This window comes from Puntigrus tetrazona, chromosome 19 (genome assembly GCF_018831695.1).
Source record: "Puntigrus tetrazona isolate hp1 chromosome 19, ASM1883169v1, whole genome shotgun sequence".
NCBI classification, from domain to species: domain Eukaryota; kingdom Metazoa; phylum Chordata; class Actinopteri; order Cypriniformes; family Cyprinidae; genus Puntigrus; species Puntigrus tetrazona.
The window spans coordinates 3626199-3651730 of NC_056717.1; the positions used below are offsets into that span (position 1 = coordinate 3626199).

Genomic DNA, 25532 nt, shown 5'->3' on the forward strand with positions numbered 1-25532 from the left:
CTCGCTGAGGTAGAAAGTAGTGTCAAAGTTGACTGGGTTTAAAGAAGCACTCGGAAGGAACAGAAAAGGCCCTCTTTAGCGTGACTGACCTCTCTTTGTAAGGGTTTGGAGCAAACCTCGACCCCAGTTCCAGAGATGGCGGGACGTTTGAGATTTGACTGCGAGGGTCGTTCTTTTCAGATCAGAGAGCCCAGCTTTACTTCTTTAACTGCTAGATATTCTCCTTTTTATTCATTGTGAATAAAATATTGGCTCATAGGACCTTTGAGGTGAAAATAAAGACATTTTAAACTTGAAACCGTCACTTCTAATGAACTTTAAAGCTCATCTCCTGCTGTCCGGTCCCATCAAAACCCACCAACGCTTTTTTTGGGGCACAGTTTGGGCTGTTTTTACCTGCAAACAGTGTCTGGTCCGTGCAGATTTCTCTCCTGCTTCAGATGAGATAATAGACTAGAATAGAATGGAATATAGAGCGTTGTGGACAGAGGACTCGGTTTGAAGTTAAAACGTTTCTATGCTGGATTTCTCACAAGCATTTGTTTGCTGTTTTTAGCAGCTGTTTAAAATCTCACTAAACTCTTTATTTCAGGAGTGGGCTTTTTAGACACAGTCGTGTACGTTAATAAAATATTAAAGCTCCTTTTATCATAAATATACATTTTTATAGTTACGCTAAACTCAAATTTGTTATGGTGTAGGAATTGTGAGAAAATTATAAAAAAAAAAAATCATCATAGTAAACCAGGATTGTCTGGAGTTAGTGATTAGTGACACAAAAAAAATCAAATTTCATATATTAATGATATATTATCACAAAGACAAAGAAAAAAAGGTTCTTTCAAATGATTATTGTATTTATTTATTTATATTTTTTAATGAGATGTCATGTCATGTGGCAGGTAAAATAATGATTTTTTTTATGTTAGCCTATATCTGCCTTCGAATGCATTTCTGATACGTTTTCTCTGCCTCCCTCTTTTTTCTGTTTCACAACCGAACTGGATCGTTCTTCCCTGTCGCTGATGTCGTTGGAAACGGTCCGGTGTGATTTGTGGTGAGTCTGTCATTTTACTTCTAATCTTTATATGGAGTTCTGCACAGCTCGGCAGAAGCAAAACCGGTCCTCCGTGGCTGCGGGTCACAGTATGCCTCCTTTACGTGTGCGCTCCCTTAAGAAAACCCAAAAGCTTGTTTCAGGAAGTACAGATATCTGTGGGATGGAATCAGACCGGTGTGTCTGTGCCGTCAGAGACGAGGCCTCAATCCCAAATGCCATGAAATCCTTTCACAGGCTTCAGACGCTGGGAAATGGGAACAACTGAACAAAAAAACTGCTTTAGGAAACAGCTTCCAATACAATTCATTCATTCATTTATTCATATTAGAATGAAATGGATTAAAGATGCAATTAGATGCTCTTATGCGTTTGATGTACTATTATAAAGATTACCTCTAGTTGTTTTTTACTGATACTGTAAAATATCATTTTATCTGGTTTGGGTCTCTTAAGGATCTCTCCTTTGATGTATCAGTTGGATAAATTCAAAATGATAACGATAAGTTGGCATTAAATAAAATTACGTAAAACTAAATTAAAACATTAATTTAGATGATCAAATGTAACACTGTTATGGAAATATGATGATATTTTGTAATTAGCATTTAAATCTAATCTAATAACGGAGTTCAAATCAAAAAATTACTTTCTGTTATGAAACAGGACATTGATTTTTAATACTCGTCCTCAGATGAGAATAGCAAGACACAACACATTTAAATATTTAAATAATTTAATAAAACATTTTTATAATTATTTAATATTTACGATGATTTAAATATTCAGATAACATATTAGATATTATAATAAAAATACCTAAAAAACAACTATTCGTTTTTCATTATGTATCGCTTCAAAAACACTTTAATATGCAATTTCTTTCGTTTAAATATTTTTCATTAAGACAAATGGTGTATTAAATCATTCTGTTATATCTTTCATAGCATAGTTCATACTTAGCATTATTTTCATACCAATAGTGGTGTAAATTTAAAAATCCTGAAACCTAAAAATATATTGGTAATTTAAAAAATAAATAAATAAATAAATAAATAAATAAAATCAATTGTTTTTGCATTTGAATGCGTTTCCCCTGGGTCTCAGGAGGACATATGAGGTTGTATTTGCTTGGTGTGTTAGTGTGGTTGTAGACACTGTCAGCAGATGTCAGCAGAGAGTCAGATGAGGAAATGGAGGAACAGGTGGTCACTGGCTTGAGCTCTGGATTAACAACAGCATGCCAAACAGCAAAAAACCCCCCAAAACATCCCAACTCAAAAACACCCAGATCAAGAGAGTTCTCACTACATCAGCCTTTTTAACAGAAAGTATATGTAAACAAAACAAAACAACAAAGTCAATGCAAACGCTAATTTATATATATATATATATATATATATATATATATATATATATATATATATATATATATATATATATTATATATAGACAGCACTACTATATATTTAAAATGTATATATATATATATATATATATATATATATATATATATATATATATATATATATATATATATATATATAATTAAAATGACATTTAATAAATAAAATGTTTGTATGTATATATTGTTTGTATGTAGGTAAATTAAATTTCATTTATTGTCTTACTGTTACTAATTATATCTTGCACAAAAGTATATGTTTCTTATCGGTTTATTCTACTTAGACTGCCAGCTAATAATTCATAGTAATAATTTTCACAATGCTTTTTTTCCTTTTTTTGTAAGGCCCTTATGCCAACCAATGCTGCATTTTTAAGGCTGCGAAATATATACTGTGATCAAAGCTGAATTTTCAGCATCATTTCTCCAGTGGCACACGATCCTTCAGAAAATGCTGATTTTTGCTCTTCAGGAACATTTCTGATTATCAATACTGATCTATGTTGTCAATGTCGCCGCTGCATCGAACATTAAAAAACTAACTAAATGAACTGACAATTGACAACACGTATAATTACAAAAGATTTCTATTCCAAACAAACCCCGTTCGTTGAATTTTCCATTCATTTATTAAGCAGCTGTTTTTAGCAACGGTATCGTAACTGAGCGCCGGTCGTTTTAAGGGGACGCGGTTTATTTGAGCTACATTTAGATGAAAAATGCATTTAAATGCAGCTTTAATAAATAGTTTGCAACCACTTACCTACCGCTCACGCATGTCGGTTTTATCTTCCTGTGTAAACGACATCCAGGAAGGAGTCGCTTTCCAAACTGGCTGTGTTTTGGAAGCGACGCCTTCCCGGTGATTTCTGAGCGCGCTAACGATCCCTCAAACCTCTGGGCCGTCTGACGTGACGCCTGTCGGGTCAGAGGTATTTGACTAATGATGCGGTGCTCGACGGAGCAGTAATTAGGCTCTGGTGCCCAGCTGGTGCCACTACCACAGATGTTAATGGAGAAGATCTGGGGGAGGAGGTGCAGAAGCTTCTGGAGGGACGGGGTGGGGTGCGACCGTCCCCCCTCTGTCGCCCCCATCTCTGGGGACCGGGACTGTCTGCTCGGTGCTGTCATTTTGTTTTAGCAAAGCACCTGCCCTTTAAATTAGTGAAGGGAAAGGCCAATTCTCCTGACAGACGGAGATCCATATACTGTTAATTATCAATCAAACCAGCCTCCTGTAAAAGATAAGTTATGTGTGGCATCCCTTGAGGTGTCTTAAAACCGTAGTTTTTTTTTGTACTCATGTGTCATTTCTCAAAGAACCTTTCAGTGAACCGTTCTAAAAAGAACGTTTTAATATTCTAAAGATTCCACGGATGTTAAAGGTCCGTCGTGGAAGCACCGACGCCACTAAAGAACCTTTATTTTTAAGTCTGTTCGCGGAATGCTTAGAATGTGCTCCCGCGCCAGAACAAATAAACGTGCGCAAATACGAGTGCACATGCACTTTTTGTTTGCCCAGTCGCTGGGGTGGCACCGGCATGCATTATTTACTAGCAGTGATGGATGAAGGAGTATTTTGAGGGAAGAGGGAGCACACCCAACCCTCCAGTCATAATTATCGTGTGGTTTGACAAAATGCTGAGATTTACTACAATCCAATGGAAACATTAGATGTCCATTAACGGCGGGAGACACCTTGTAACTGAACCTGAATGCATCTGAGATTTCAATTTGCATTATTTTTTTTTTTTTTTTTTTAACTTTTTTAAAATTAAACAGACAAAAATGAATACAAAAATAAAAGAAAAGAATTCAATTCTACAGAATTTCCACTATCGCTGAAAAAAAATTATTAATCGTATTTACTGTTTTTAAAGGTAAATGGTTGCAAGCAATTTGTTTTAGCTACATTTAAATTAAGAAATTTGCAACCACTTACCTTTAAAAATAGTAAATACGATTAATAATTGTTTTTTCAGTGATAGGTGATAGTGGAAAATATTCATATATATATATATATATATATATATATATATATATATATATATATATATATATATATATATTTCAGTTTCAGTGTAGCAGGACAAGCTCACAAGAACAGCAACACCTTTATCGGATGTTATTGGTATTTCTGTCTTTTATTTAACGTGGTTTATTTTATTAGGTTTGTTTTTCACCCAGTTATACCTGTTGTGGACACAAAGTAGCATCTGAAACAAAACAGTTACAAAACGAATCCGGTTGATCCCGTTTCTAAGTCTCCTTGGTTACGATGCTGCTACAGCCTTAGCGCCAGGGACCGAAGCTCAGTGATCCCGCGTCTGATTGGCTCATTCCGACCTCTGCTCGTCTCCCATTGGTCGCCTGTCCAAATACGCTCGGCTCATTGCATAGCCGGCCCCCCCTATTTTACGAGAACCTAAACAGCGTTTTAAAAAAAAAAAAGCTTGGATAATTTTGTACATGGGTTTGCTTGTTGTGTGAAATCTGTGAGAAAGCGGTTTGTGGATATCTTGAAGTGGATAATTCCTAGTCGTTGATGAATTAAAGGGAAAGGTAAGAGGGCAGTCTTGCTGCTGGGTTATGTATTGTGTGATGCTCGCGAGGACGGGAATCTGTTGACATTTTTTTTCACATTCGGCGCCATTTTCAGACATTTCATTCACTTGCACCTGCTCATCCATTACGAACCTCAATATCGATGCTTTTTTGATGGACAGCTGTCAAAAAAACCGCCAGAGCCTTAAAGTTGTAGTGGTTTGTCGAGCGCTCTGATTCATTGTATTGTTCCAGCGCTCCGTTGGCGGGCTGTTCGCGCCTCACGCAGATTTGATGTAGTTAATAACACTCGGCACAGACGACTGTATTAATTTTCAATCGCTTTAATTCACAACGTCGCAATGTAGCCGCGAAATCGATCGTTTCTGTGCAGTTTTATGTGCTCTGGGTCGTGTCGCGGGAACACGTCCCGTGAGGCTGTGAGAGGATGAAGCGCGTGTTTACTTCAGACAGGTGTATTTACCGTAAACAGCGTTATATTGCTATTTCAGTCTATTACCAAAGCCTGTTGTGCGTAATACGGTTATAACTCAGTTTAATGGGGGTGGCTAGCTAATTGGAGGATTTAGCATCAAATTAAAGGGCGCCCAAGTTAGCTTTATTCTTTCTTTGTTCGCTTGAACATATTTGTCAGGTGAAACGTGCTTCAAATGGCAACTCAGAAATCGGCCCGTTTTAATAGCACGCGATAAATCCGGCCGCACCAACAAAACGTATGTTTAAATGTCACTAATGTGTTTCACTTTCTGCGGTGCGGATTGGTGGTCTGCGTAATAAATAAAACATGCCTCATCAGTCGGTTTGGAAGTCAACAAATCACTTTGAGTGAGTCGTGCAGACTTTGTATTGCATTTCAAACCCAGAGGCCATGTTACTATAATAGCTACCTTCAGTTTATTGTTTCTGTGCTTTGGCCTCAGTCTGCGTCCGTTCAGAAATGCTGTGCAATCAATCCACATTTATAAATTGAAGCGATGTAAGCCTTTCTGTTCATATCTTTTTCTTGCTGAAACGAGTAGAATTATGAGTTGTGAGAGTTCATAAGCGCTCCACACCTGGAGTGTTAATAGTTGAAGTGTTATTGTTTGGGGCCCTGGGTGTTAAAAGTATCGCCGTTTAAATGGTTCTGTTATGCTTTCTCTTTCTCATTGATTGGCAAAGTTTCGATTCATTCGAATGTTTTTTGGTTTCCTCTCCTTCTTCTTATACGTTGTGTCTTCCTGTTTCTCCGTGTCTGTTTTGCCCCCATCCGTTTCGTGTCCATGGAGATCAGGTGCTCTGTGGCGGCCTGTGCGACCATGTGGTCATTGATTGGTTTGATTGTTCTGAGCTCATCCTCCTGAGCCCCTGTGTGTGTGTGTGTGTGTGTGTGTGTGTGTGTGTGTTTTACGGTCCCAGCCACTTACCCTTTGGTTGTCCCAAGAGGAACCTCTCAATTTTGTTAATTTGGCCATATCTCGTCTGTCCATCGGTGGTTCGCAGAAAATTGGCATCTTAATTTGGTTATGGGACCTTTTTTCTGGCTAGATGCTCGTGTATTAATATTGAGGCTCTCAAAAGGTAAAGTGTGCAATTTTGGCACCATTAGTGGCACCAAATGGAACATTTTCAACAACTAGATTATTACTTATAAGAAAATATGAGAGTGATTCAAAATGTGATCTGGTTGTTTAAGTTTACTTTTTCCATAGAGCTTCATGTAAATATCCAATCTAGCCTATATATATATATATATATATATATATATATATATATATATATATAAAAATATACAAAAAAATAGCCAAACATATACTGGTAAAACATGGTTTTTCATTTCAAATAGCTTATTGTATTTTTACGAGAGCTATTTTGTGATTATATTTTTGCATTTTACAACATATTTACAAGAAATTAAATTAGAAAAAATATTTTTGTAAGCAGTGTTCTTTCCAGAATATATTTAGCATATATTCTAAACGCGTTTTTGGCCAGAATTGATTTATTTATTTATGGCATGAGACTAAATACACTTAACCTCGCACAATTAAGTCGGCGCAGCCACAAAGTTCAATTAATGCTTCAGTGACATTATCATTAAAACAATTACTTTATTAAGATATTTTAAAAAGGTGAATTAGTTCAGCTGAAAGTTTTAAAGAGTATGTCGGCTAACAGCTTGCTCATAGTCTCAGCGCATTAAACTGGAATACGAAAAAAAGGATTTTAACATCAGAAAACAGACACTTTAAGCTTTAAATGGTCAAAACATATACCATCTCCCTCCATGTTCAGCGTTTCTGTTGTCTGTGTAAATCGAGAGTGCTCAGGCAAGAGTTTTCTGGGTCATTCACAGCTGGCTCCTGTCCTTGAGCCCAGGGTGAGCAGAAAACCGGGTGTCTAAAGATACAGACCAACATGACAGTGAGAGCAAGAACAACTGACAGTGAGATCCAGATGCTTGAGAGAGAGAAAGACAGAGAGAGAGAGACAGATAGAGACAGGGAGAGAGAGAGAGAGAGAGAGACTGAGAGAGAGACAGAGAGAGAGAGACAGACATAGAGAGAGAGAGAGAGAGAGAGAGAGAGAGAGAGAGAGAGAGAGAGAGAGAGAGAGAGAGAGAGACATAGAGAGAGAGAGAGAGAGATAGACATAGAGAGAGAGAGAGAGAGAGAGAGAGACATAGAGAGAGAGACAGAGACTGAGAGAGAGAGAGAGAGAGAGAGAGATAGAGGGAGGGAGAGAGAGAGAGAGATAGAGACAGGGAGAGAGAGAGAGAGAGAGAGACATAGAGAGAGAGAGAGCAAGCGTTTCTCTCTAATCCTGCACAGGACCCCGATTAATTTTAAAGCCGCTTTCCAGTCTTAAGCTCACTTTCTGCATCCAGTTACAAAAGCGCACAGCACTTAGGCTTTCCACTACTCCGTTTACTCTGTCTTCCCATCGTTTACCGTCACAGAAACCCTAAAGTGTCTCTGTTGATGTGTGGCACCAGTGCTAGGTAGGGATGTAACGCGTATCGTACGCTTCACGGTCATTTTCCAAATCAGAGTGCTCATCCCTACCCCCTTGTTAGCGGAGACTTGAGTGAGAGTCATTCTCTAGCCGTTTGGAGTGTACTTGTCGAAGGGAGAGATGTAATGTCCTCATTATCTTCAGCTGGGATGTTCCCGTGACAACAAACGCAGCGCGATGTGCACCAGCAGACGTCACCGTTTAAAAAAAATAAATGTTTTTTTATTCAAGTGAACAGCATGTATTTGACATAGAAGTCTTTTAAAAACATCTATTGTCTCGTTTTTGATCAACTTAAGGCACGTTCTTGGAACTGGAAACTGTTGGAAAAAGATGTTTGGAAGGAGCTTTACTGAGAGTTTTAAAATCTTGATCTTTACACTCACCAGGGATGTGTCTTGGCGTCAGGCACTCGAGCAGTTTCAGTGTCAGAAAGGGCCCAAAAGTGTCGGTGTGGTCATCAGTGAGAGGCTGCTATCGGACCGGATAATGTACTTCTGCTTTTACACATCTTGTTTTTGAAAAACCGATCTGTGCTTCCTGGAACATTTCCACATAAATCCTCTAATTAGCTTGATGTTTGTAAATAAACACAAATAAAGTCTAGATGTTTAATGATGCTCTGTTTTAATTAATTACAGTGATGAACACATACTCGATGATTGTCAGAACAGTGCTTTGTCGGTCGTCAGCATTTGTTCGTTACGGTCCAAAAAATACCAAAAAAATTGGTCGCTGGGGGAGATACCTCTTCAAAAGACCTTTATGCCTTATTTGCTTCTAAAGGGTGCGTATTGAGTCCTTAAAAGTGCCTTTTGGAAAGGTGCTGCTCCAGTGACAGCTTGAAAAGTTCTATTTTATTTTAACTTTATAGCCCAAGCAGCGAAAGCGTGAAGATAAAGAGCACTGAAGTGTCAGTGTAATCTGATCTTTGGTTCCTGTGTGGGACTGATAATGATCCCAGTCAATAGTTTGAGTGTGTTCCTCTATGAAGGGTGTCGGACAGGTCAGAGGCGAAGGGTCTCGCATATGTCCATTTTCACGGTCTCCGAGAGGCCAAAACACCCCACAAACACCATCTGTCACCACTGCACTGTGTGTGTGTGAGATAAGGAAGATGGTTTCAGAAGCTACACGCAGATGTGTTGAGTGCAGCCGACTGTAATACACTGTAAGTGTTGCAGTGAGATATAATTGGATGAGTGTGTGTGTGTGTGTGTGTGTGTGTATCTGCACTTGATGCATAAGAGGGTGTTGGAGTGTGTGTGTGTGTGTGTGCATTTAGGTGAACTGTAAAGGGATGATGTTGTGCGTAGGCAGTGTTGAGGAAGGTGTGTGTGTGTGTGTGTGTGTGTAATTTGGACAGCTGTAAATAGATAAAGTTGAGAGTGTCCAACAGCAATAACGGGATAAAAGTGTGTTTCGGTTCATGAGGAGTGTGTATTTTGAAAGAGTTATAGGTGATGTTATTTGCATCGCTGTGATGTATTGATGGATGGCAGATGCAGCAGGGAGATGGAGAAGTGTGTGTGTGTGTGTGTGTGGAGGGGGAGGGGACTGTAGAGAGTGGATTAGTGTCAGTGCAGTGGTGTTAGCGGCCTGAGCATCCAAACAAAAGCAGAGCTACAGAGAGTTCGTATAGTGTAATAATAGTCATTTACCCTTCTGTTAAATATGTAATTCATCTATTAATATCAATACTAAAACATTTATTTATAGATTAAGGGTTTGTAGCGAGGGATTGTAAAGTAATAATGACTGTTTTGTTATTAAACATTTAAATAGGCTAGCTATTAAAGTTTTTAGTTTTTTTATTAATTTCTTTCTTTTAATGTTTTCTTTTTCATACAAACAATTTATTAATATTTTTTAATGTATGATTTATTTGAATGTTTAAAAGTCTCCCTGAAAATGATTTAAAATATTGCCATCTTTGAGACATGGGCTTTATTTGGTAACCACACAAAACCAATAGTGGTTATCATCTGAGATTTGGTTTGGAAACTATATCTAGGTATCTATAGATGTCCCAAATTATTTACCTATTAACCAATAAGACAAGGTAGACTAAATAATAGACAAATGTATTAAATAGAACGAGAAGAAATACAAATAAAATATTATTTTATTTTTTTGCAGTGAAAAGGGGATTTTTGTGATTTATTTATTTAATGATAGAAACTAGCAATTTTTTTGCCAGTATTTAGCCTAATTATTTTAGTACGGTTAGCATTTATTTTTTTGTATTTATTTATTTGTAATTTATTTCTACATACAAACATACATAGGTAGTTGACGTATAGATGTGTCCAATGGTGAGAAATAAAATAAAATAAAAATAAGCTATAATACTGAAAATAAACCTCTCTCATGCTATTTATATGTTAAGATTTAGTTTTTTTAACTACCCACATACACAGAGGGGTATTTGTAATATCTATTATGTACTTGTTTAAGTTTAAATATTACCATTACTAGAATTCATTATTTTATTTATTTTTTTAATATATTTACGTTTACTATGATTTTTTTTTTCAGTCACTGGTTGATTTATTTGTATGTATGTCTGTTTTATTATGTGCATTAATGTCATGTTTTTATTTGTGTCATTTAAAAAAACTAGCTTGTTTTTTTAACTTTTTTCCCTGACACTTGTTTTGTTGTTGTTGTTGTTGTTGTTCAGTGGCTGACTGATGAACCCAGCGCTGGTGTTGTTGTCTGATGATCAGGCAGGGTTCAGGACTTCAGCACATCTAATGCGTCTCTGTCTCGGTCCGCTGTGTTTGTTTCAGTCATTGTTGTCTCAGTAAATCTGTGCCGTCACGCCCTGGGCCCCTCCTTTCTCCACCCCGCTCCATTAACAGTGGCCCCGCGAAAGCATTGTAAAACACAAATGCGTGTAGACAGGCCTCATACTGACGGTGAACAGGATATTAGCGGTGTGACAGCGCCCGTAGAAAGGATGACGTTGATGTGGGTGAGATACTGCACGGCCTGTGGGGGGAAAAGAGGCTCACGTTTGTTTGCTGTAATGGCAGACGGCCCAAATTATGTCACAGGAAACTTCCAGAAATCCGCTCACCTGTTCCTCCGGGCAAGCGAAACGAGATGGACCGAATTCTAGCCCTTTCCCACAGACACAGCGCGGAATACAAGACAGTTCTAGGACGGGAAAACGGGCTCTGCACCTGCTGCTCTCGAATCAGGAGCCGACGCGAAAACAAAACTAGATCACTCCCATCATTATCAAGCAAGTCCTTCGGACCGGATGATCCCAAAGTTGAGTTCAGTTGACAGAAACCCCATTACCGTTGTTGTCACGTTACACAGAGACAGACTTTATTTACCCTGTTCATCTCAAATAAAATGATAGGGTCATTCCAGGGCAACCCAACAAGTAAAAATGTTCTCATGAAGGTAGTACACGAATGAAGAAGAAAGACGAAATATTATATGATTCAATTCCAGATATACTGGGATGTAAATGTGACTATAGGAGGAAACTGCTGCACTTTTCAGTGGTCAGAAACCGAGCGGGGGTCACTTTGCATACAGCTGATATTAATTGCCATCTCTGCCGTATAAAGGCTCAGAAGTCATTAGACCAGATAGACCGAATATTCATTGCACGTTTAAGCATTTTGTCCTTTTGTTGCAATTTCTGCTCATCTTTCATCATTATTACGTTTCTGAAACTAGTTTGGTTTGACATGGAATGACCCTGTTTTGCTTACTAATATCATTTTTATCGTTTTCATCATGTAACGTGTTTTCAATGTTTTTAGTGTAAACAGAGATCGTCATGCATTGACTCTATAGATCCCCTAGCAAAGCACTCTGTGTGTGTGTGTGTGTGTGTGTGTGTGTGTGTGTGTGTGGGGTCAGTGTGTAGTGTTGTACAGATGTGCGCAGGCAGATCAGGTTATTTAAAGTGAGAATCTTTGGCAAAGTAGAAAGGTCCTGAATGTCACACTCTTTTACTGTGTGTGTTTGTGCAGCCGAGTGGTTCAGTCGAGCAGATGCTGGGCGGGGAGCTTAGTTGTCGAGGACTTGAAGTAGATAAATGGAGAAGTTGAGAAGTTCACTTCCTGTTTGGTTTAATTTCAGGACGGGAGGTGAAGCGTTTTGCTTTCGGCAGTCGGGTACACACACACACACACACCTGCACTCTGTTAAGATGTATGAGTATTTTATTATGCCATACTCACGCAGACCTCTCTGCTATTTCGTATTTCGCTCATCATTTTTAGTTTGCTCATTAACCCTTTCCCCACCAATGACAGAGTTTTTACAGCTTCACTGTTTTATGTAAGCAGATGCATACGCTACCCTAACATTGCTTAATGTTAATAAAATGTCGTCCCAGGAAGTGCTATAGCGCTGTGAAGCTCTGGGGATGTTGATGGAAGTGATTGACCCCAGCTATGTTTTGATCATCTATCTGAATCTGATCCGGACAACGTCTTTGAACATGACTTAACAAAAACATGATTTTCTCAGCTGTTTTCATGAAACCTACCCACATTCAAATGTTGATAGAAAACAGTGCACGAGCCTAGAATGATCAGCAGTATATGAGCAAGGATACAAAAATAGATGCAACACGCTGCTGTGAGCATGTAAGAAATACTGCTGCTGCACATGTGACCCTGCAGCTCAAAAGCAGTCCCAGTAAATTGAGATTTACAAAAATCGAGCTGAATAAATAAGCTTTACATTGATGAATGATAAGGCGATATTTGGCTGAAATACAAGTGTTCAAAAATCTGGAATCTGAGGGTGCCAAAAATTATAAATACTGAGAAATTCGCCTTCCTGGCTGTGCATATTACCACTCAAAAATTAAGTTTGGATATATTTACAGTAGGACATTTACTAAATGTCTTCATGGAACATGAGCTTTATGTAATTTCCTAATGATTTTTGACCCATACAATGTATTATAAATACCCGTTCTACTTAAGACTGGTTTGTGCTCCAGGGTCACATACAGTATATGAAATACCCCCCATATAGCCTACACCCCAATCACCCCAAATCATATTCATACAGGTGGAGCTGGGGAAGGTGGAGGGTTTCTAGAGCATGTTGTGACTGCTACAGCATGCACTAATCATAACAGTGAGCTCATTGGTTCTCTCCTGTATCGGTAGCCAATCAGCTGTGCCATGTAATAATGATGTCATTATGTCAGACTGAGTTAGACCTATCGGACCGCGCCGTCTAGAGGTTCATGCCAGATCTGTATATTGGTTCTCCTCATGAGGATCGTAGGCTGATCCACATAATGCAAGTTATTTCAGACTTTACCGTGCTTGTGGGGACATTTCAAAACCTGATTCGTACACATTAAACGACAAGGAAAGTTCCTTGACCCGTTGATTTATCGAGAACAAAGTGATATTTGTTGTGAGAGGGAGGTTAAATGCATCTTAGTGCCGGATTAGCTGAATAAACACTCCAACTCGAACAGAAGCAGCCATTCTGCATGAACGGGACGGTCTACTTTAGTCCACTTTGTCCTCAAGAGACTGCATGTGCTTAAACTTGGACCCTCATAATGAGGCTTTGTAATTACTTTGCTAGTGAATGGGAAAGAGCTACGGCTGAATAGCAGACCTGTGTGTGTGGACAAGATGATTCAACGGGGAACTATTTGAGCCTGTATTCATTTACTTGTCTGTGTGCTGTCAACTAGAATGACAACTTGATAATCAATCATTTTATTAATCGTCTTTTCCATTAATTTAGGCGAAAATTAAGCGTAGGTCTAGTTGAAATGACGAGTCACGGACCCATATTTCATAGAGGGGGACTTTATATTTTAGCTCATGTTTGGAGGGGACAATGGAGAGGTAGTTTGGAGGATGGGGTGGATGATGTGTTGAGTCAGGAGTTGTGAGGAAGTCGCTCAGTTCAGTTTGAATCTTTAAGAAAAACAAAAATGTCTGGCGGGATCATGTTCTTCGTAGTCACAGTGATTCTACTTTTGATGAAATTGAGGTGCAGTTGCTTTCCACTAGTTTTGATCAGCTTCTGTACAGAGGACACACCAGCAAAATATATACAATCAGTTCAAAACAAGTTCTAGTATTGTAGCGAACACGGAAGTCACTTTCAAACACAGAAGATTTCTGTTGGTCATCTTGACAATTTTTTTAAAGAAGATTTTGAAATCTTCATGGTGATGTATTTCGCTTCAAATTTAAGATTGTGAAATTTCGCTCGTTTTCGGGTCGGTGAAATTGATTCATTGGATTACATTCGTTGACGACACTGTTGCATCCTATCAGAAAAGTAATGGGTTCCCCAGAGAAGCTCTCGCACGACCAAAATACTGCTTTCCCTGAGAAACTTTGCTTTTGCTTGTGAAACGTTTAGGTTTACTCACAAACTATTGCATTCTCTTGGCAAGTTATTGTTCCCCTGAGAAACCTTTTGTTTACTTTGAGAAGCATTGAAATATGAAAAACATTGTAACGAAGTCTTATCTTTGTGGTTGGCTGGGTGGGGCTGAGAGCCGTGGGAATGGAGCTGGTGGGAGTGCCGGCATTGGAATATTAGAACAAGACAATGTTACGGTATTCTTTTCTTGAACAGTTTTGCGACAGAATTCAAAAGTTCATTGAGTAAACACAAACATTTCTCCGATAGCACAACCTGTATGAAAGAGGACACAAACGCAATTAAATATTTTTTCATCGCTATCAGCAATTTCATACATTAATCCAAAAGTAGAGTTTTATAGATAAACTATAGAACTAATCTTTTTCAGAATCGTCATAGATTCATGAGCAAATACCAGATTTTATGATACATTGAGTGCATTATTTGGTAATCGGTTGTAATTTACTAACAATGAAAGAACACACATCTCATTTGCATATCGATATAAACGGAGTATACCAAGCGCAGCACGAATGAGCATAGTCACAAATAAAAATAAATAAGAAGATGCTGAGTATGTTGAAAAGAACCGGAAGCGCTAGACGTTTTGATAGATCAAGTACTGCCTGACTCCTAGTTGAGGGTTCAGAGTCTTTTATTTCATGTATTGGCAAACAATATGTTCAGATAATGTATTCTTCTGGAATTTGCAGCCATTCCAAACACAAATATGCTTTTTTTGGGTGTTAAATAATGGTGCAAATACCAGCAATTTCACGAGTGCAAACGTTGGTAAAATTTGTCCCATGATTCATTTGGATACTCTCCTCACGTAACTTTTGCGTCTGAAAGGGAAACTTCTAGAAATGCATATTCAATAAGGTCGGTCACAAAATAAACTTTACTAGCTTTTAGCTCTGGTTCGTCACTGTGCACCTTTAATAAACCTGACAGCACTATTTTAACGCCAAAAGATGTTAGTAAAACTGCTCCTAAGTTCATTACTGGTGAGCTCGAGCCTCATCGCTTCATGTGTGAGTGTACCCTAAAACATAAAACTTGATATTCTGAAGAAAAGCAATTGTAATAAGCTTTAAGGCTTTAAAATTGCACACAGCACTATAAAGATTTTTAATAGAAGACTATATAAGCTGCTATTTTACATCTGACAACTTTGTGGTTTAAACCGAACAGCCCAAAATTCAAAATTATTCACAGAGACACTCATTAATCAGACATCAACACATCTCTCATGAACTGTCATGCACATGCCAAGCACAGGGTCTGAGTAACCATATGGGCCACTGGGCTCCTGGCCAAGGGGGCCGTGTCCTGAAGAGGCAGCAGTGCAGGCTCTTAGAGATGTTTACAATGCATTGGCCAAAAATGTAACGTTATTGTCCTGCTGGATTGGTTTGCACATCCCCCGGCTTTAAAAAAACAGTTTTTTGAGCAAAATGGACCTAAGAAGTTTGGACAAACCAATGGGGCCTGTCAAAATGCCTACACTCTCTGTATTGTAGTATTTGATCACTTGTCCAGTAGGAAGCGAGTCATTACGAATTAACCGAATCGTTTAAGCGGCTGATTCATTCAGGAACGAAACACTGTCATGTTGCTCAGAGATGCTCGATAATGCCAAAAAAAAAAAGTATTGTTAAAACAACAATTGCGATATCATCGCATATTCACTGCCTCGAAGTCACCACCTCGATTTCAAAGCAAGAAGGTGCCATGATTTGAGGTAGATGCAGTTAGCCAGGTCTAAGTTCAGCAATGTTGTGCACGAAGAATGAGATCAGCTGACTCCCTGAAGATACTTAATGATTGAATTGGCCACCGCAGACCAGTCCAGACCTTAACCCCTTGAATCTTTGTAATGTGAGATGAGACTTGTGGTCAGTCTATCCCATCATCAATACAAGATCTTGGCGAATTAAGGCACTTCTGCATGGAAATAAATGGTTGAGGCATTGCAGAAGCTCGTTTCAAAACGACGTAATGGGGGCTGCAATCAAAGCTGAAAGAAAATATTAGCATGTGACCGTTTTTTTGGACGGGCGATGTATATCAAATAGTTTTAGTATAGAGTTTTCCTCAAATTGTCATGATTTGCAACCAAATGAACAGTGCGGTCAAAATAGATCCACGACTTTAACCAAACCGCCTCTTCCCGCAGCGACTGCCATGACCACAGACGAGGCGGAGAGCGTTCACAAGAAGCAGGTGTGCGAGCAGCAGCAGGAAGAGGAGGACCCCGCTGCTCAGGAGCCGGGCCCCCCTGACAGCACTCAGGACAGCCCCTGCGGCACGCCGCCCCCCGGGGGCTCGGAGGAGGAACAGCAGCTGAAGCCGCGCCAGCGCACCTCGGCTGGCCGCGGCCTGTCCCGCCTCTTCTCCTCCTTCCTGAAGCGCCGCTCGCAGTGCTCGGACGGAGAGGGGGTGGAGACGGAGAGGGCTCGGGACAAGGACGGCCAGGAAGAGCCCAAAGCTCCCATAGCAGACCCCGAGCCAGAACTACGCATAGAGGGCGATGTTGCTCTAGACCAGCACTCGATCAGCAGTGCTGAAAACCAGGTGAGAAAGAAGAACAGATTAACGCTACTAAAACTAGAGCCAGGTTTAAGATGCAAGTTTAAGTCTTGATAATGCAGTGTTTCGGTAATCAAGACACGTGTGAAGCAAGCTTATATTTTCTTCAGTGATATCTTTCTATTTAATCCTTAGTATCTCATCATTTTGCAGGACAAAAGCACAATAAAAGGATCTATTATTTATTATTTACCTGAACTTTACTGGAGTTTTTATTTAGCTGAAAATGAAAAAAAAGGACAAATATAGTGAATCATATTTATTTAATATTAAATCGAAACTCAAATCTGAGTCGCACATTTCAATTTCATTTTAATAGAAACTGTTAATAGAAACTTTTGTTTCTATGGTAAATTGTTAAAATATAAGCGTTTAGTTGCTGCTGTCTAAACGTAACATAGACAGTTTTGAGGGATGTAAACAGTAACTATTAGGGGTGCAATGTTCTGTGCATTTAGTCTTAAAGAGACAGCGGCCTAGAAATACCTTCTACCTTCAGACTTCTGTCTGGTCTGCTAATTGAACAACACCACAGCTTTAACAAAGATTAATCTGTATGCAGTAAGCGTTATGTTGCTTTACACCCAATGATTGCATTTCTGCACCTGAATACTACTGTCTTTATATAGCCTATAATTTTAGGCTATACAAAGTTATAGGCCGTTCATCCATGCTTGTAATTTGTGCAATGGTTCTTGTTAGTTAGAAGCTAGTAGTTTCCGCTGTGGTGTGGAAATCTTTAAGGTATGCTTATTAGTAATAAACTTTTTTTGCTGATCTGAAAAATGATCTGAAGCGTGATTTTTGTGATCCGCTAGTAACTTTTTCTAATAAAATAGTGCTAACGCATTTCCTTTTTTAATTTCAACTACTGAGCGTCCAAAAAATGCTGGAGACCTTTTGTTAAAAGCACGTTATGACAGCCATGTTAAGGTTAGTTGTGACTTAATCGCCTCCTGTTACTGTTTTGAAGTAGCTTGACAACAAGCAAGAAGTGTTCATGGGTCAATACCATCACTGCATCTATAGTGCGTATATCTAGCAAAATGCTCCTCTCTAGAGATTGTTTTTCCAGCTGACTAATGATTTTATAGAAATTCAATGCTTTCCTGGGGTAAATGTAATATTAAGTGTTGTTTTCAAGCTGTTTTATTGTCATTTTGCAGTTGAAACGCCCATTCAGCGATTACAGTACCTACAGTCACGATACCTTTTACCGTTCGTTCATATCAAATAATGTTCAGTGGTGTTTTGTTCAGGCATCAGCTGAAAATAGCATAAACGATCCGTTTATCAAAATGAACATCCATTAAAATCGATACATTATAGTTATATGTTATAGTTTATCCATCACAAAATAAAAGTCAGAATGCGTCATTAAAGAAGGCCATTTTGGGCAATGATTTCACCCCTCTGAAACCGTTTTGGCTGAAATTTAACATGGCCACGTTCTTCTAAAGCAAAACAGTAATCTGTAAGAGATGGAGTAACCCTCAGCCCACCGGTGTGTGGGCTAACGGACAGTTTTGACCTCAGGGTGACAGCTGGACGTTCACACTGTTTGCGTGTAGCAAGGGATGTCTGTGCAAGAGCAGCTGAACTGTGGGGCTTCACCAATCTCACATTCACACGTTGAGTTACGGTCAGAGGTCGCATGTTAAAACCTTTTCTGTGCGGCTCTCATCTGCTCCAGCGGCACGGTACACTAAAAGCTTTCCGAGAGGCTGTTCATACTGAACGCCTGGTATTTTAGGCATCGCTGACTGCCGTCAAAATGCTTCAGCTTCCCCCAATGCCAGCTTTTCATTATTTATTCTGCTCTCTTTTCTGTTTAATATGAAGGAGTTTAAAGGGATAGAAAACCAAACAATTAAAACAATTTACTCGTATGCAATGCAGTCACGTACACCTAGGATGCTTAAAAGGTGAGTAAAAGACAGGATCATTTTAATTTTGGGGGGAACTAGACCTTTAAAAGCGGTGGAAGATGTCATTTCACCATTCTGTACAAATGATGAACTCTCATGAGACCAGTTTGCGTAAGTACGGTGTGTGATCTTGGCAATCCCACAATGCATTGTGACAAGCTTAAGGAAAAAATGAATACAATGTGGTGGTAAACAGAATTAATGTATGAGGAAAAGGGTGTTCAGTCGGTTTACTTTGTAGCAGCTTGAGGAACGAGGTCCATGTCGTTACATTTGTGATTGTGACAACCTACTTGAAAAGAAGAATCATTGGGTCAGAAACATTGGTCCTGAATAAAAAGGTACAAAGGTGTCACAAACGAATTGCGCTACGATCTAAACTTTGTATTTTTAATGTTTGTCTTCCCCCAGCAAATCGTAGCAGATCAGAAAGAAAACGCCGAGCTGGAGTCCGGCAAGGCAGAAAAGGGGGAGAAGAAGGAGGAGAAGAAGGAGAAGAAGGAAAAGAAGGAGAAGAAGGAGAAAGAGAAGAAAGAGAAAGCAGATAAGGAGAAGCCGGAGAAAAAGGAGAAGCCGGAGAAGCCGGAGAAAAAAGAGAAAGCGGAGAAGAAAGAGAAGAAGGAGAAAAAAGAGAAGAAGGAGAAGAAAAACGAGGACAAGGCCAAAGGAGAGGAGGGAGAGAAAGACAAGGAGCGTGAGAAGGAAAAAGAGAAAGTAGAGGAAGAGGCCAAGCCGGAAGACGCAGGTGCGGCGGAAACAGAGGTGAAGGAGGAAGGAGAAAAAGAGGAAGAGAAACAGGAGGAGAACGCGGTGGAGGAGGAAGAGGAGGAGGAGGAGGGGAGGAAGCAGAAAGCATCTCGCCGCCCCAGGATCATGCACTGCAAAGTCAAGCTGCTGGATGATACTCTCTTTGAGTGTGAGCTGGAAGTAAGCCACACATGCACACACACACACACACACACACACACACACACACACGCACGCACGCACACAACCGCCGCTTTTGTTGCTTATCAAATACAGCATATCGTTGTCTAGTCCCACGAGAGAGACTCTGAAACTCAAGCGTTGCTCAAGGGCTTTTACTTTGCTAATTAACTCTCAGACGACCGAGAGACTGTTTCTGCTGATCTGACTCTCTGGCCTGTTTTTGTTGCCATCGTACTGTGTGGCTCTCGTCTGAAAGCGACTGAGCAGACTGTATGTCTGCTCTCCACAGAGACGGCATGAGACGGTGAAAAAGAACATCCGTATTAGCAGCAACTTGACCTGCAAGTCTCGCTTTACATTCACAGATAATTCTGCTGTTAGCATGTAGCGAGCTAAGCTAACAGTTCTCCGTTTCCACGCGAGAATAGCTGCGTTCAGAATGAAACGCAAGGCAACTGTTTTTATAAAACAGGAACCGTACGCTTCAAAGATAGAGGATGAAAGGGTTTGCATGCCTCTCGTGTCACATGACCTCGCTGCTTTGCATGTGAACTAGTCATCATCTTGTAAAAATGTCTTAATCTCCGGCAGTCCCACAAGAGTAATTCACTGAAAGCATCATGTCCCCAATAACCTCATAACTCCCTGGAGAGTTTATTCCCCCTGGGAAGTGAAGTCGTACGCAGTGCATCGTGGGATCTGGAAGCGCTTCTGTAGCGCTTACTGCGCACAATATGCTTTCTGTTATGAAAGTATATTTCTGGCACATAAGAAAATATAGAATATAAGATATGAACAAATTGTCATGACACAGCATGTCACAATTCTCACTTTTTTATGTCGTGATTATGAGAAATATAGTCAAAATTATTAAATAACTTTTTGTCATAACTATGACTTTTTATCTTATAAGATCAGTTTACTAGCATAATTATGACTTTTATTTCTTTTTGTGTCAGTTGGATGTAATAGTTTTTACTTTTTGTAATTTTTGACTTTTTGACTCATAATTCTGCCGCCATGATTAGGACTGATAACTATAACTTGCATAAATCTCATAATTATGACCATGTCATAATTTTGGCTTATCACTCTTTTATGACTTAGTATCTCAAAACTTTTTATTTCATTCCCATACATCATGATTATGAGATAAATGCATGAAATTATGGGAAAAAATATATATATATATATATATATATATATATATATATATATATATATATATATATATATATATTTGTCATAATTTGTCATAATTTAGTGTTTTAACTATGACTCTTTATATTTTCACCTTTCTGGCATAATTATACATATATATTATACCTTTGTCATCACTTGAACTATTTATGGCGTTAGTTTCACTTTTGGACATCTTGACTTACTTTCATGATTATGACTTTATTGTTCATCTTAAATTCTAGTAGTATGCTACACCGCCCATAACTCAAGCCGTGGATCCTCTCAGAAATTTCTTTGACCTTCTTTTTCCCGAGTTCCACAAAATAAACCACACGCAGTTGCATCTCATAAATCTTGAAGCCGCTAACAAGTTGTTCTATGAGGACTGCAAGTTGCTGTCTGACTAAAACACTGAAATAGTACTAATCCAAACGGGGGCTTTTTTTATTGTTGTTGTTTTAACCGCATTTCTTTTTTTTTTCTTTCCCAGAAACATGCCAAAGGCCAGGAGCTGTTTGCAAAAGTGTGCGACCACCTGAACCTGTTAGAAAAGGACTATTACGGACTGGCCATATGGGAGACGCCGACCATAAAGGTCTGTTAGCACTCGCTCTCGCTCTTGACACGGACGCTTTTCCTCACGTTTAGATGAGCTGGTAACACTTTACAATGAGCTTCATTAGTTAACAGCATTAGAATAGAATTATACAGCCACACCACAGAGGAATTCTATAACTCAAATCAATGGTAACACTTCATTTTATGGTTACACCTATTAGTTGCTTATTACCAGGCATATTAGTAGAATATTAGTCATACACAAGCACATATTAATGTCTTATTCTACATCCCTTAACTGCCTTATTAGCTATTAATAAGAAGCAAATGAAGCATTTATTGAGGATAAAGCTGTGGTTAATAGTGTTACCTATTTTAAAGTGTTACGAAATCACTTTCACTAGAGGTCTTATTACTGATAAGTGATAAAAACACTAACAACCAATCAGAATCGGCCCGAGAAGTGCTTGGAAATTTACACCGGCAGGCCTTTAATTAAAGCTTTATTTGCGTTTAAGACGTGGCTGGACTTCACCAAGGAGATCAGACGGCAAGTTCAAGGTGAGCCACATCACCGCCGCTCATCTCCTTCACATGCAGTATAAAGACAGCGGCTAATTTTCTGTCGTTCTCGTTTTTAATCACGTTTGCATGTGTTTAGGCACCAACTACGATTTCACATTCAATGTGAAGTTCTACCCTCCTGATCCTGCCCAGCTGTCAGAAGACATCACCAGGTAAACAGCACTTTCTTCACAACATATTTCAATACTTGAGTTTATTGAGTATTTGCTTGATATTTTAATACTTTTCACAAAATAAATAATTATTTAAAGTTAAAAATACAACGAAAACGTAAATATTAGCATTGTAAAAAATACTTTTACTAAATACTTTTAAATTTAAATTCAACTTACAACTTGCATTATATTTGCTAAATATTTATTATATTATGTATAATAAACTACTCACAATAAAAGCTTAATTATTTAATTAAAAACATTTAATAAATAAGTAAATATTAGCATTGTCCTTAACTTGTAATATATGTCCTTTTTTTATTAATTTTTTTACTTTGCAACCAACAAAAGATGTTTTAGTAAAGATTATAATCTAGTTTCAACATACACATTTTAATTCATGCTTCATCCTTTTTTTTAGAGTAATAAACCATTTGAGATTTTTAAATGCAGATGCATTGGCCTACAAAATCATCTCAATATTAGAGATTATTTTGCTCATAGTAGCTCAACAGTGCTTGGAAAACCCCACTGAAGTCAAATGTGCATTAACAGCTACTTGACTTAAGAGTGCCACAAAAAAAGTTAATTTTGTGCGTTTACATTTTGAAGCGTTAAATTCCTCACAGTTGCCATCCTTACTAATGTGCAGTTCTTGTCATATATGATAGTGTTTTGTCTCTCTCTCTCTCTCTCTCGCTCACTCACTAATTTTAAAACTAATCTCCAATACTTGCCAGATTAAATCATTAATAAAATGGAGAGCCTCCTGCTGTTTCCTACCAAGTGAGCATGCAATTCTCCAGCCAGTTTCATTATCACACTCGTAAATTACAAAAGCCCTTTCACCCTGAATAATCGCAGCAGCTCGATGACGTCGCTTTACTGCCGTTGTCATGGTTGCAGTTCTGGGCTCCTCTTCTTGCATGTATGTTTTGCAACAAACCGTCCCAACTCGTTACGTGATAACTTGGCATGTGATACCTGTGGGTTCTCGACCTCACGTGAAAGTCCTTGTGCTCTGCAGGTACTACTTGTGTTTGCAGCTGCGGAAGGACATCAAGAACGGCCGTCTGCCTTGCTCTTTCGTGACCCTGGCCCTGCTGGGATCTTACGCCCTTCAGTCTGAGCTGGGCGAGTACGACGCCGAGGTTCACGGCACCGACTACGCCAAGGAGCTCCAGCTCATCCCGGGACAGACCAAGGAGCTGGAGGAGAAAGTCATGGAGCTTCACCGCACGTACAGGTGATCACGACTGTTCTTGTCAGAAATGGATGCTCGGGAAATGTCTGTTAATGTCTGGTAACATTTACTAGCATATACCAGTTGTTACGACTAGTTTAAATGAATGCTTGGTTTGTTTCACAGGTCTATGAGTCCGGCTCAGGCTGATATGATGTTCCTGGAGAATGCTAAAAAACTGGCCATGTACGGGGTTGATCTTCACCAGGCCAAGGTACAGTAGATGAACTGGAGGTGCAGTAAATACAAATAATAATAAATGCAATAAATAATAATTAAGAAGGTTAACCTTCAGAAAATTGTGGTACTACTTTTTGTGTGTGTGTATATATATATATATATATATATATATATATATATATATATATATATATATATATATATATATATATATATATATATATATATGTATGTATATATATATATATGTGTGTGCGTATATATATATATTTATTTGAATTTTTTTTACTTGTTGTTGATTGGATGATAATAAATATATACACACATCACATAAGTACATTAAGTATATGTTTACTGAGGTGTGCTGCGACTTCAAATGAATTCAATTACATGTCCTAGTTAGACAATGTGACTTTCCCCAGCACTGATTAAACCACTGCGTTCTTTACGTGAAATCATCAATCTGAGCTGTCATCAAAACACGGGCTAGACCCAAACGTCCTTCATCTCACAGGAGTGCTTGCCATAAAAGCATTGCATGTCCTGTCACTGCTCAGATTTGGTAGCTGAAACCAGGTCAATCTGTTTGCAGCAAGCCATGGATTTAAATAAATTATGGATTCCCTTTTAAAAAGAGGAGCAAGGACGCCCCCTAGTGGCGGGGATTTGCGATCGCAAGATATTTATTTATACGGTGCGTCTAAATACCTCGTTAAAGTAAAAAAAAAAAGTGTTACATTATACCTTTATTGTTTTGTTTCTGTCAGGATCTGGATGGAGTGGATATAATGCTGGGTGTTTGCTCCAGTGGCCTGATGGTGTATAAGGATAAGCTGAGGATTAATCGATTCCCCTGGCCAAAGGTTCTCAAAGTCTCCTACAAACGCAGCAGTTTCTTCATCAAGATACGGCCATCTGATGTAAGAGTACACAGATACACTGAATTTCATTTAGTTTTACTTTTGTAATTATTTATAGTTGTATTTTTACTATAATTTAGAAACTATTTACATGTACGTACATTTATATATTCATATTATTATATTTTATATTATATACAAATATACTTAATATATAAGCACAACGTATTTTTGTCATAATAAATATGCACAGTGCACAAAAACGTTTATTTTGAATGTGATTAATGTGATTAATTGACAGCACTATTTTTACACCACAATATTTTTATGCATTTTAAAAATGTTCATAGCTCATTTCTATTCTTTGAAATAAAATGTAATCATCCAGATTTTGACCCAGATGTAGATATTCGACACATACATACACTAATAAGTCATTTTTAAATTGTGCATTTTGTTTATAACACGTTTTTTCACTCAGTAAGGTTAACTGGAAGGTCAAATCTGAGATTAAATTCATCTTTTTGAAGATCTTTAAGTGACTTGATATCTTTTTTTGGTATTTCACAATGTTTTTTTTCTGCTCACGCACCCATATGCGCGGTCAGCCTTTGATGTACTGTATGTTTCAGCTGGAACATTATGAAAGCGCCATTGGCTTTAAACTGCCCAACTACAAGGCTGCCAAGAAACTGTGGAAAGTGTGTGTGGAGCATCACACGTTCTTCAGGTATGAATATCAAACAGCACATCACAGCATCCTTACGAAGACAAGATTAGTCAAGTGTGCTGTTAGCATACTTCTTTTAAACTAAAAATAGGAAAGTATACTTTTAGTCTGTTTTTTATGTACTCCTCAGCTTTATGCACCTGTCAGTAATGTACTTAAAAAGACATTTCGAGCGCACTTG

At 38.5% G+C, this 25532-nt stretch overlaps 1 protein-coding gene across 12 annotated transcripts in view; it reads left to right on the top strand.

Annotated features, from left to right (window-relative positions):
- Positions 1–25532, top strand: part of epb41a (erythrocyte membrane protein band 4.1a) — a 55599-nt gene that overhangs the window by 2424 nt on the left and 27643 nt on the right. For 10 of the 12 annotated variants that reach the window (XM_043217651.1, XM_043217640.1, XM_043217645.1 and 7 more), the window contains exons 1-10: positions 4873–5024; positions 16588–16985; positions 19340–19855; positions 21531–21635; positions 22117–22159; positions 22260–22335; positions 23366–23584; positions 23708–23795; positions 24529–24681; positions 25254–25351. In XM_043217651.1, coding sequence (XP_043073586.1) covers positions 16596–16985; positions 19340–19855; positions 21531–21635; positions 22117–22159; positions 22260–22335; positions 23366–23584; positions 23708–23795; positions 24529–24681; positions 25254–25351 — 1688 coding nt within the window. In that variant the 5' untranslated portion in view covers positions 4873–5024; positions 16588–16595. Of the gene's footprint in view, positions 1–925; positions 1058–4872; positions 5025–16587; positions 16986–19339; positions 19856–21530; positions 21636–22116; positions 22160–22259; positions 22336–23365; positions 23585–23707; positions 23796–24528; positions 24682–25253; positions 25352–25532 lie in introns of those variants that run through there. The other 2 variants (XM_043217641.1, XM_043217650.1) reach the window with 2 other exon arrangements.